The sequence below is a fragment of the Physeter macrocephalus genome, chromosome 8 (assembly GCF_002837175.3).
Source record: "Physeter macrocephalus isolate SW-GA chromosome 8, ASM283717v5, whole genome shotgun sequence".
Lineage (NCBI taxonomy): Eukaryota > Metazoa > Chordata > Mammalia > Artiodactyla > Physeteridae > Physeter > Physeter macrocephalus.
This window is the reverse complement of record NC_041221.1, coordinates 75,159,476-75,172,104: the sequence shown is the minus strand read 5'-3', so window position 1 is coordinate 75,172,104 and position 12,629 is coordinate 75,159,476. Positions and strand designations below refer to the sequence as shown.

Sequence of the window (12,629 nt, the reverse complement as noted above, 5' to 3'; positions counted from 1 at the left end):
GTGTGTGTGTGTGTGTGTGTGTGTGTGTGTGTCTGTCTGTCTCTGTGAATGTGCATGTGTGCATATATGCATTAGATTCTAGTTTTCTGAGTTACGTTTTCTGAGTTGACGATATGAGATTAAGGTAAAGGACTTATTCTTTAATGAACTGCAGGGACCCTTTTCCAAAAAACCAAAAAGTGTAAAAGCTCTTTCAAGACTGTATTCAGTAAGTCATAGTAAATACAAGGCAGGGTAGGGTTTGGACAAAGTACACAGCTTCCCTGGATAATGGCAGTATAACCTACAAACTATTCTTTAAGTCCTTGTCCTTGGAACGCCAGTGTCAAGTCTATAGGTAAAGGAGGCTAGCATATTTATTCTCAGGTTTTTTTCAAAAGAATACACTCAGTTCCCTTCAAATCAGGACAGAGTCATTGCCTTCATTTTATGTGCCCACTATACGCTCCAGGGACTGTGCCCAGGCTCACTGCAAAGGCTACATGCTCACTTACAAGCAGTAGGCGATCCGGATGCGTCCTGAGAACTGAACACATCCTGCAAAGCAGGTTCTCCACAACCTTCCTTGGGTGACTGACATGCATTGCTCATCTGGGAGGCCTTCACTGCAACTTGAAGGCTCTCGGCTAAGGAGAAGGAGGAAAACAAAAGTAAATTTAAAAAAATATGTGTGTGTGTGTGTGTGTGTGTGTATATATATATATACACACACACACACACACACATACATACATATACATATACATACATATACATAGTTCAGGGGTTGGCAAACTATTTGATCTGCATCTGTTTTCATATGGCCCAGGAGCTAAAAATGGCTTTTACCTTTTTAAAGCATTGTTAAAATACACACACATGCACAAAGAAGACTGTGTTCCCCAAACTGTATATGGCCTGCAGAGCCTACAATATTTACTATCTGGCCCTATACAGAAAAAGTTTACCAACCCGCAATCTAGACCAATACTTTTAGCATTACTTTATGATAGAGAATTAATTCAATAAAAAAACAAACAGTATAAAAATAACTCAAATGCAACTTCCAGTAAATTAGTATGCTAAAAAAACTTCCTGAAATCAATTAATTTAAATATGATATTAGGCATTAGGATTTTATTTTTTATTATTTATTTAGCTGCGCCGGGTCTTAGTTCCGGCACGCAGGATCTTCCGTGCCGCGTGCAGGAAATTTAGTTGCAGCATGCGAATCTTAGTTGCGGCATGTGGGATCTAGTTCTCTGACCAGGGATTGAACCCGGGCCCCCTGCACTGCGAGGGCAGTCTTAACCACTGGACCACCAGGGAAGTCCCCAGGCATTAGGATTTTAAAACTTGCTACTCAGAAATATTAGCTATTCTTCAAAAGAGTATTTCCCCAAATGTGCCTTAAATAAAATACGGATTCCCAATCTTCACCCTAGACCTACTGGATCAGATTCTCCAGAGGAGAAAACAGGGGATTTGAATTTTACACAAGCACCAATGGCTACTCTTAGGATCTGATAAGACTGGGAAACGCCACACCCAGAAAGTGAAGTTCTTATTTACAATTAAAAATTTGCAACTAGCTCATAGGACAATATAATTCTGAGGACTCTACAAATATTTCTTTTTTTTTTTTTTGCGTTACGCGGTCCTCTCACTGTTGTGGCCTCTCCCGTTGCGGAGCACAGGCTCCGGACGCGCAGGCCCAGTGGCCATGGCTCACGGGCCCAGCCGCTCTGCGGCATGTGGGATCTTCCCAGACCAGGGCACGAACCCGTGTCCCCTGCATCGGCAGGCGGATTCTCAACCACTGCGCCACCAGGGAAGCCCTCTACAAATATTTCTAAAACCCTCTGTCCAGTGATTCAATTTAGCAACTACTCATTGAGCACCTACTCTGTCCTGGGGGCCACTGGGCTTCTGTTAACTAATAAGGAGAGTTTGCAGACTAGAGAAGGAAAGAGACACACGCAACTAACTCTACTACAGGGCAGCGCATGATCAGTGCCAAGTTCTACCATCCAGGTATCAGAGCATCACGAAATGCCCAGCAGCACAGGCTAAAATTGAGAGTGCGCGACTTATTTGATAAAGACATCGTCAGGGACAATGAGAAGGTCCCTGGTTGTGTCAACCCATTTGGAAGTTCTGGCTTTATTTCTAAAATCTACCTTGCCTCTGCCCACTTCTTTCTACTTGCATTGCCAAAAGTCCTGGTCTAGACCGAGGCCCCAGCTTCTCTCATCTCAGCCTCTGTAACCACTTCCTAACGGTCTCCAGGCAAACTAGTCTCCTTCCGATCCTGTTTTCCATTCAGCAACCCTCATTCTTTTCAAGATATAAATAAGATCATGCTACACCCATGATTAAAAGCTTCCAACAACTAACTTTCCACTGATTTTGGAATAAAATGTCTCTCTTTCTCTCTCTCTTTTTTTTTAAACCACAATCTACAAAGATCTGGTCCTGCCCACCCATAGCAGCCTCTTCTGCCTCCTGTCACCCTGCCTTCCTTCTTTCACTGAACATGCCAAGCCCATTCCAAATGCAGGGGCTACGTACTCACATTCTGTCTGCCCAGGAATGGTCCTCCCCCAGATCTCCAAACAGCTGGCTTCTCATCTGTCAATTTTCACCTCAAAATATAATCTCAGAGCAGTCTTTCCTGACCTCTCTACAGCAAAGCCTTCCCCTCATCCAATCCCATTATCTTATTTTCTTGTGACTTTCTGAAATAACCTTGTTTCTTTGTGTATTGTTTATCTTCCCCAACTAGAAGTTTTTATGAAAGCATTACAGTTTCCTTAGTTGGCACCAACAATAGTGCACACAGTAGGCAGATGCTTAATGAGTATTTGATGAATAAATGAGTAAGAGATTCCATCAGTGGACTCCACTTCAGACAACCTCTACACCCTCCTTAAGACCTCAGTCTCGTCAACCGTGAAATAGATACAATAGATTTGATCGTTTCTAAATTCTCTTCCATAGGTAGTGTTCTGAGATTCTAAGGCAGAAGTTGGCATATGTTTTCTGCAAACATTTCTGCAGAGAGTAAATATTTTAGGCTTTGTGGGCCGTACAGTCTGTTGCAACTATTCTTCTTTGCCACTGTAGCAAGAAAGCAGCCATAGACAATATGAAACAAGCGGGTGTGGCTGTGTTCCAATAAAACTACAGCTAAAAAACAGGCGGCGGGAGGTAGGACGCATTTAGTCCGCGGTCTGTAATTTACCAACCCATGTGCTGAATAACAGTATTCTCTGCCGCTCTTGGGTGGTGGCTCTTTTATCTCCCAAACCCTCTGTCCCTATTGTCACTTCCAGACTATTGGCCCCATTTCCTCCCTAAACCTGTTTTTCCCTTGAAGTTTATGCCACCAGATTACACCACTCATTGGTCCTCCTGGTTGCCATTCATCTACAGACTCCTCAAACGACATGGCACCTTGTGCAAGTTCTCTCACCTCCCCCAATGCTACTCTTGACAGAATTCTCTGTAATTTCAATTCTGTGAACACAGTCCTTCCAATACCCTGGCCTATTATCTCCCTAACTTTTTCCCCTTCAGTGAGCTTGTCCTCCACCTTCCTTCAGCCACCAACTCCCACAGTCATGCCCTAGACTTTGTTATTCTCCACACAGCAGCCAGAGGGTTCCTTTTAAAACACAAATCAAGTCACTCCTCTACTCAAAACTCTGTACTGCTTTCCCATCTCACTCAGAATGAAGTTCTGAGTGCTTACCTTGACCCGGTCCACGTAATCTGAGTCCTAGGTAACTCTGACTCATCTCCTGCCACTCTCCACCCCTACGTCACTCTACCAGCACTGTCCTCCTTGCTGTTCCTCAAACAAGCCTGGCACTCACCTGCCTCAGGACCTTTGCACCTGCTGTTCTCTACATCTGGAACATTCTTTCCCCAGATATCTACTTGGCTTTCTCACTTATTTCTTGTCTGCTCACATATCACTATATCAAAGAGGCCTTCCCTGGTCATCCTATCAAAAACAGAAACTTCCCTGCCCTATCACTCTCTATTCCACTTACTCTTATTTTTCTTCATAGCACTTGAACCAAACTGACTTTTTTTTAAAAGATATGTTGCTGTTTCTGGAATAAGTAAGGACTCTCTGTTTCTGGAGAGTAAGGATTTAGTCTTATTCTGCTGTGTCCTCAGCAACAAGAACATAGCACATGGCACATCGTAGCTGCCCAATAAACATTTTATGAATTTGTTGAACCAAATCCTTTTGGAAGCAACTTACCTTCTTTCAGTGCTGCTGCCAGTAATGAGGCTGCCTGGGGAGGCTCTCCAGGGTCTGGTTTAATGAGGAGGTGGGGCTCTAGATGGACATCCTCAAATCCACTCAGTTCTCCAAGTTCAGCATAGATATGCAGCTTCTCTTCCAAATATGTGCAAATTTGTTGGTCTTGGTTACTGAGTATTTCTAAGAATAGCATTTACCATCGAAAGTTATCACATGAATACAATTAATGAAAATCCAAGCTCTAAGATAAAGATGTTGCTAGTTAGCAAGCAGTACACTAAACGGGTCAAGTACAAGTTATTTATTGGGTGGGACAAACCTAGGTTGAAATCCTAACTATTCTACTTGGTGACTGTAGCTTCCAGCAAATGATTAACATCTCTGAGCTTCCTTTGTCTTTTCTGTAAATTTGCTGTACTCAATAAATGTTCATTTCCTTTCCCATTCCCCTAATTCCAGAAAACCTTGCAAAGCCGATCTTTGTTTATTCAGGCTGTTTTCTATTAAGACTAAACATGAAGGTCAGGAATGAAAATTGAGGTGGCACTGTCCACGATGAGCGCTTCCCACAAGGGAAAACAATGCAAGGCCTGGAACTGCTCGGCCTTCAGCCAGTCCTGGTCAAAACCAAACATACCGGTTTATGTTTTCGTTTCTCAACATCCAATGTCTTTAACCACCTTCGCATGCATCGTCTTCCTCTAATTTCAACATGTCACAGAATTCTTAGAGCTTAAAGGGACCTTAACCAGAAGTGAATTCAGGGGTTCTCAGTCTGCCTCAGAATCAGAGGGAGAGTTTAAAATACTGATGTCTACAGCCCATTGCCCTCAGATTCTGGGTGAACTGATTGAGGGTGAGGCACAGGCATCAGAACTCTTAAAGACCTCCCCAAGTGATTCTAAGGCCCAGCCAGAGATGAGAATCACTGAGCTCATCTAATTTCCTTACTTCACAGATTTGGAAACTGAAGACCAGAGCTATCATGTTCCTTGTCCAAAGTCATACAACCGTGACCTAACAGTGTGAGATCTAAAATCAAAACACTAGACAACAGGTCCAATGCCCATCTGCACGATACTGTCCACAATTGCTGTTATGTTACATGCAGAATTGTTAAAATATATTTTTAATCACTAAGGAGGGAAGGAGTCATTTTATTTGAGCACCTTTAGTGCCAGTGTGTATATATATATATATATATGTATATGTATATAGATAGATTGATATCTATCTATCTATATAGATATATATATATGCATGTATGTATGTATTTTTTTGAGAGTGGTCGGGGTGGGCCTCCAGTGCACAGAATTAATCATTTAGTCATACGTTCCCATTCATAACATCTGGGCTTCCCCAACCTCCAAGGAGAACTGCACGACCCGGGACCAAGAGGCGCCGGCACTATACCTTGACATTGCTGAATTTTGGCCACTCTGGCTTCAGCTTTCCGCCTCTCTTCGTCAGACTCACTTGTCCTTCCCCCTTCTTCTTCTGGGCAACTTTAAAAGACAACAGTCAAGAGAGACAACTGAAACCAAATCCAAGTATCTTTAGGTTCATTAGAAAAACATGGGAACTTGGCAGTAGAATTATTCAGAGAAGAAAAATTCAGCATAAAGAGAATTCATCACGTCCCCTGGCCAAGAGATTTGGTTTTCTTGATTATATAATGGACCTTGCATAATATAACATAGCTCTCAAAGTCAGCAGTTTAGGATGACTCAAATATTCCAACAAACACACACACACACAAACATACACTCATACATGCACACAATACCAATGCCATCAGTAGGTACAACTCAAATCATAATTGTTGCTTTCTACTGCATTTGGGCACTTCCATTCTTAATGAGGGTAGAGAGACTGGAGGGGATGGTGGTAGGGTGCCAGGTTGGGTGGGGCACAGTGGAGGAGGAGGAATTTTATACAACATCATTCAAGATCTAACTAATCAAATTACCATTAAGAATGATCATCCTCAGACCCCCGTTTATAAAAACTGTCTTTGCACAAGTAATGAGGGGTAAGTTGATGTAGCACACTTAGATCCACCAATCTAAAAACGTTTACTGAATGATTCTTCAGAATTAGGGACAAAGAGAAACACAGACATGGTCCCTGCCCTCAAGGAGCTTCCAATCTAATAACCAAACATATATACAGAAAAAAGATAATAGCTGCAAGGCCAAAGATGACAAGCACCAAATAAATGATTTGAGAGCAAGTGTTAAGGAATTTCAGGTAAGGAAGAGACCAGCGGAACTGAAGAGGTCTTCACGAAGGAGGTGAGCCACGAGCAGTACCAAGGTGGGCAGTATTCACAAAGGCAGAAGGAGATAGGGCGTTACAGGCAGGAAGGCATGGAGAAAAAAGGTGCAGATGAGGGGCTACTGCAGGCCGGGGCAGGGGGTGGGGAGCAGACCCTTCTGGCTGAGCCTAAGTTTTCATGCAGGGGAGACACAGTTAGAATATTTTCCCCAATGGAACAAGTCCATTGCCTCAATAATGGACAGAAGGAAATGTTACCTTTCTACTGCCTGTTGGATCCGCCTCATCCAGGTATTCCGTTCCTCCTTGGAGTTGGTATGAATTTCATACATCTCAGGACCAGCAGATGAAGCACTGATCAGAAACATCCCTCTCTCCTCATTCGCAACTTCCCTAGCAATGAGCTTCTGAAGGGAAATAACTGATGGCTTCTGATCCTACAGAAAATAGGATGAGGTGTAGATGAAACAGTGTCCTATTTAAAGCAAGCGTCTCACAAAACACAGTAGCTAAGGAAAGCAACAGTATTAGGCAAATCTTATTTCACTTCAACCCTTCCTCTTCCACAGAAGAGCTGTGGAAGTTCATAAGATTTCCAATGAAAAGGGTATGCTAAAGAGAGGACGGAGAAAGAGGATACAGGAGAATGTTTGTCCTTAAGAACTGGTGGTTTAAAAGGATATCTTTTAAAAAGACAGAACAATCAGAGCAGTAAGAAAAAATATCAAAACTGTTGTAGTCAGGGATGGAGAGATTATTCTAGAAGGGCATGGTATAGGAAACAGTGTATCAAATATTACAAAGAGATTACGAGGGTTGGAAGACCTACAGAGTCCACTGGATTTGGCAGTTAACAGTAACACTGTTTCAACAAGCTGATGAGTACAGAACCCCAAGTACCAAAGAGTAAACTGTAAATATGAAAGGTAAGGAGTACAGAACCCCAAGTATCAAAGAGTAAACTGTAAATATGAAAGGTAAGACTGGGGAGGCAAGGGCTGCCCTGGTGGCGCAGTGGTTAGGAATCCACCTGCCAATGCAGGGGACACAGGTTTTGAGTCCTGGTCCAGGAAGATCCCACATGCTGCAGAGCAACTAAGCCCGTCCGCCACAACTACTGAGCCTGCACTCCAGAGCCCGCGAGGCACAACTCCTGAAGCCCGGGCTCCTAGAGACCATACTCTGCAACAAGAGAAGCCACCGCAATGAGAAGCCCACGCACCGCAACGAAGAGTTAGCCCCCACTCGCCGCAACTGGGGAAAGCCCACGCGCAGCAACAAAAGACCCAACCCAGCCAAAAATAAATAAATAAAATAAATAAATTTTAAAAAAAAAAAAGAAAGAATGGGGACGCAAGACCTCAGATTCCCCAGAACCAATGTCTACTGCTATTGTAGTACTGAGCACAATAGCCTCACTGCAACCTGCAAATGCCTCCTGGTTCCCACCAACCAGGTGAGCCCTTGGTGGGCAGGAATGGGCCTAACCCAATGTTTTGAATAAAGTAGGCAACTCAGTAAATGTCAGTAGAACTATATTTGGCATAATTTCATCAGAGAGAAATAGGAACAAAGTCTAAAATTTGGCATCGAACCCATGATTAAATCACCTTTTGTATCAACATTTACTATGATCCTTCAATGCCCCATTCTAAGCACTGGGGATTCAAAGATAAATAAGACACTGATAATACTAATTTGGGTAGGTAGCTATGGTTGAAAATGATGGCCAAAAGAATGCCGGCAGGATGAACAGTTTGGGGTCTAAATATGAAGAATCTTCTTTGGTTTGTGGCTTCTGCCACTGTTTACAGAGTTGGTTGCAGCGTGTGGTTTTGTTTCTTGGACTCTTGGACTGAGCAACGCCTTTATCCAGAACACACTGCTCCATCCCTCTCTGCTGACTCCTTGGTGTTGACATGTCGGCTTTCCCAGCATCACCAAGCTTTACCATATCTGAAGTTGTGTGCAAGGGTATGACCAGAGGACCTCTTCATTCTATCTTGATCCAATTCTTAAGAGTAGCAAATACAAAAAAGCAACCCATGATGGGACAGACCACTGGTCTACCCAGTCTTGCTCGCTGCCTCTGCTCATGGAAGTAAAAGCCACTTTGTGGCAGAGCTTTTGGAACACTGCCCGTTCTAATTAGGGAGAGCCCCTGAGCACTGTTAACATCTTTTATTCGAATATGGATCTACTATCTAAGACCTTATCTGCTTTCCTTCTTGCAAAGCACAGTTTTAGCTTCCTCAGCTTACAAGGTCAGTAGCCTCTGTACATAAAGAGGCAGAGTAGGTTTGAATACACACACACACACACACACACACACACATATGTATATATAACTATTTGAACTAGTTGTTTAGTGTTGCAGGAGAGGAGGTGGTGGCGTCAGATATTTTAAACATGAAAAATAGGTCAGTGGGTAGAACATAGCATTAATTAAACCACCACAGACCAGGAGGCATCAGGGACATGACCATGATTATTCATACTAATCACACATGGACACTAGAGATGATCAAGAATTCAAATTAAATCTCTAGGAATGGAGGTAACCTGTCTACTTTGGAGACAGATGTTAAAAACTAGTGATGCAAAGGCCTAACTCAGCCTGCAGAGAGCTTTTCTTCGTGCCACAGCAATTTGACAAAAGATTTTTAAAAATAATTGCCAGCCTTTAAAAACTGAGCATTTCACTTTTTTTAAAACTCTGGATTTCTGGGTTTTGGGAGAAAGCAGAAGATTGGCAATCCTGGGCCCATAGCTTCATTTTATTTTATTTATTTATTTTTTTGCGGTACGCGGGCCTCTCACTGCTGTGGCCTCTCCCGTTGCGGAGCACAGGCTCCGGATGCGCAGGCTCAGCAGCCATGGCTCACGGGCCCAGCCGCTCCGCGCATGTGGGACCATCCCGGACCGGGGCACGAACCCGCGACCCCTGCATCGGCAGGTGGACTCTCAACCACTGCGCCACCAGGGAAGCCCCCATAGCTTCATTTTAAAACACAGGTGACAGCTGAGCCACCCCTGCCCTCTTTGAGACAGGGCATGAATTCACCAGTTCACTGTGGTCCTTACCACTCTCTATCAGCTCCTTGATAGCAAGAGTCCGGTCCAGTTTACTCATTTACATTTCCTGCCCAATCCCTGTAGACACTGGAGTTGACAACCTCTGCCCAAGGGAAAGAGGAAAAGGAACTGCTACATTCAGCCTCATTGTTACACCATACCCACTGGTGATTCCATAAAGTGGCTGATTCTATTAGTGAATCATTCCATTCAGGATTCCACTGTGATAACAAGATCTTAAGGTCACTTCATATTGAATTTGCACTTGCACATCTACACATTCACTTTGTGGTTTTTTTATTGTTCATTCATTTTGAAACTACCTTCTTTGATATTCAAGAGGTCCTCCTAGATTCAGTATTCCAGGATTTAGTGAACACATGTACTTTTTCCTACTCATTTATAGAGTTGGTCCTACTCCCATTTCCAGAGTCCTCTTTAAAAAAGGAACAAAATTCTCTTGTAAGGAAGCTATTCCAACCTCTGGCTACTTTCAGATGCTTATCTTCTTGGCCATTTTCAAACTCATCATGTCTTCTGCAACATGTAGCAAGTTAAGAATTTACTAAAGAAAAGTTTCAAACAGCACAAGGAGCAGAGCATCTCACCTACGGTCATCAGCATGAAGATAACTTTCTAAAATTCTAAAATACTATGGCGAGTACTAGGAAATCCAGATATTTGTACACTCCTAGCTAATGCATCAATTCTCTCATGCTGTTAACTACAAAGTAAGCTACCTGGGTTTGTGTCCACTAAATGTACATGATGCAACTAAAAAACATAGGATTGAACAGTAGTGTGCATTGACTCTCAGAATAATGCTTTCTCTTTTGCTCCCTGACATTGACAAGGCCTTGACTGGCCTTTATGAAGGCAGCTATGTGGCAGACTAACATCGTCAGGAAACAGTATCAGCACCATCTTACTACTGTCCATAGCCAAACACATTATACCAAGAGGACCTAAGTTGTGGCTGCCTTCATTCTGACATTTGGTGGATTGCATTCCTAGTGTCCCACTTAATGGCAAATGTGCTCTAAGGGTGGCACCAATAACTCTTCAAGAGATCAGATAAGATGGGAGGGCAGACAGCAGGAGCAAGAAGAACTACAATCCTGCAGCCTGTGGAACAAAAACCACATTCACAGAAAGACAGACAAGATGAAAAGGCAGAAGGCTATGTACCAGATGAAGGAACAAGATAAAACCCCAGAAAAACAACTAAATTAAGTGGAGAGAGGCAACCTTCCAGAAAAAGAATTCAGAATAATGATAGTGAAGATGATACAGTACCTCAGAAAAAGAATGGAGGCAAAGATCGAGAAGATGTAAGAAATGTTTAACAAAGACCTAGCAGAATTAAAGAACAAACACCTAGAAGAATTAAAGAACAAACAGAGACGAACAATACAATAACTCAAATGAAAAATACACTAGAAGGAATCAGTAGGAGAATAACTGAGGCAGAAGAACGGATAAGTGACCTGGAAGACAGAATGGTAGAATTCACTGCCGCAGAACAGAATAAAGAAAAAAGGAATAAAAAGAAATGAAGACAGCCTAAGAGACCTCTGGGACAACATTAAACGCAACAGCATTCGCATTATAGGGGTCCCAGAAGGAGAAGAGAGAGGGAAAGGACCTGAGAAAATATTTGAAGAGATTATAGTCAAAAACTTCCCTAACATGGGAAAGGAAATAGCCACCCAAGTCCAGAAAGTGCAGAGAGTCCCAGGCAGGATAAACCCAAGGAGAAACATGCCAAGACACATAGTAATCAAACTGACAAAAATTAAAGACAAAGAAAAATTATTGAAAGCAGCAAGGGAAAAATGACAAAAGCATACAAGGGAACTCCCATAAGGTTAACAGCTGATTTCTCAGTAGAAACTCTACGAGTCAGAAGGGAATGGCATGATATATTTAAAGTGATGAAAGGGAAGAAACTACAACCAAGATTACACTACCGGGCAAGGATCTCATTCAGATTCGACAGAGAAATCAAAAGCTTTACAGACAAGCAAAAGCTAAGAGAACTCAGCACCACCAAACCAGCTCTACAACAAATGCAAAAGGAACTTCTCTAAGTGGGAAACACAAGAGAAGTAAAGGACCTACAAAAACAAACCTGTAACAATTAAGAAAATGGTAATAGGAACATACATATTGATAATTACCTTAAACGTGAATGGATTAAATGCTTGAACCAAAAGACACAGGCTCACTGAACGGATACAAAAATAGGACCCATATATATGCTGTCTACACTTCAGTGGGTCTGAAGACCCACTTCAGACCTAGGGATACATACAGACTGAAAGTGAGGGGATGGAAAAAGATATTCCATGCAAATGGAAATTAAAAGAAAGCTGGGTCAGCAAATACTCAATATCAGATAAAACAGACTTTAAAATAAAGAATATTACAAGAGACAAGGAAGGACACTACATAATGATCAAGGGATCAATCCAAGAAGAAGATATAACAATTATAAATATAAATGCACCCAACACAGGAGCACCTCAATACATAAGGCAACTACTAACAGCTATAAAAGAGGAAATTGACAGTAACACAATAATAGTGGGGGACTCTAACACCAATGGACTGATCATCCAAACAGAAAATTAATAAGGAAACACAAGCTTTAAGTGACACAATAGACCAGATAGATCTAATTGAGATTTATAGGACATTCCATGCAAAAACAGCAGATTACACTTTCTTCTCAAGTGCACACAGAACATTCTCCAGGAGAGATCACATCTTGGGTCACAAATCAAGCCTCAGTAAATTTAAGAAAATTGAAATCATATCAAGCATCTTTTCTGATCACAATGCTATGAGATTAGAAATCAATTGCAGGGGAAAAAAACATAAAAACCACAAACATATGGAGGTTAAACAATACATTACTAAATAACTAAGAGATCACTGAAGAAATCAAAGAGGAAATCAAAAAATACCTAGAGACAAATGACAATGAAAACACGATGATCCAAAACCTATGGGATGC

At 42.1% G+C, this 12,629-nt stretch overlaps 1 protein-coding gene across 2 annotated transcripts in view; it reads right to left on the bottom strand.

The window, feature by feature from the left end:
• The window catches only part of ARHGEF28 (Rho guanine nucleotide exchange factor 28), a 325,739-nt gene that overhangs the window by 46,353 nt on the left and 266,757 nt on the right, over positions 1-12,629 (bottom strand). For both annotated transcript variants that reach the window (XM_024122262.3, XM_024122271.3), the window contains 4 exons: positions 6,794-6,972; positions 5,672-5,763; positions 4,256-4,438; positions 495-626 (listed from right to left, as the gene is read on the bottom strand). In XM_024122262.3, coding sequence (XP_023978030.1) covers positions 495-626; positions 4,256-4,438; positions 5,672-5,763; positions 6,794-6,972 — 586 coding nt within the window. The remainder of the gene's footprint in view (positions 1-494; positions 627-4,255; positions 4,439-5,671; positions 5,764-6,793; positions 6,973-12,629) is intronic.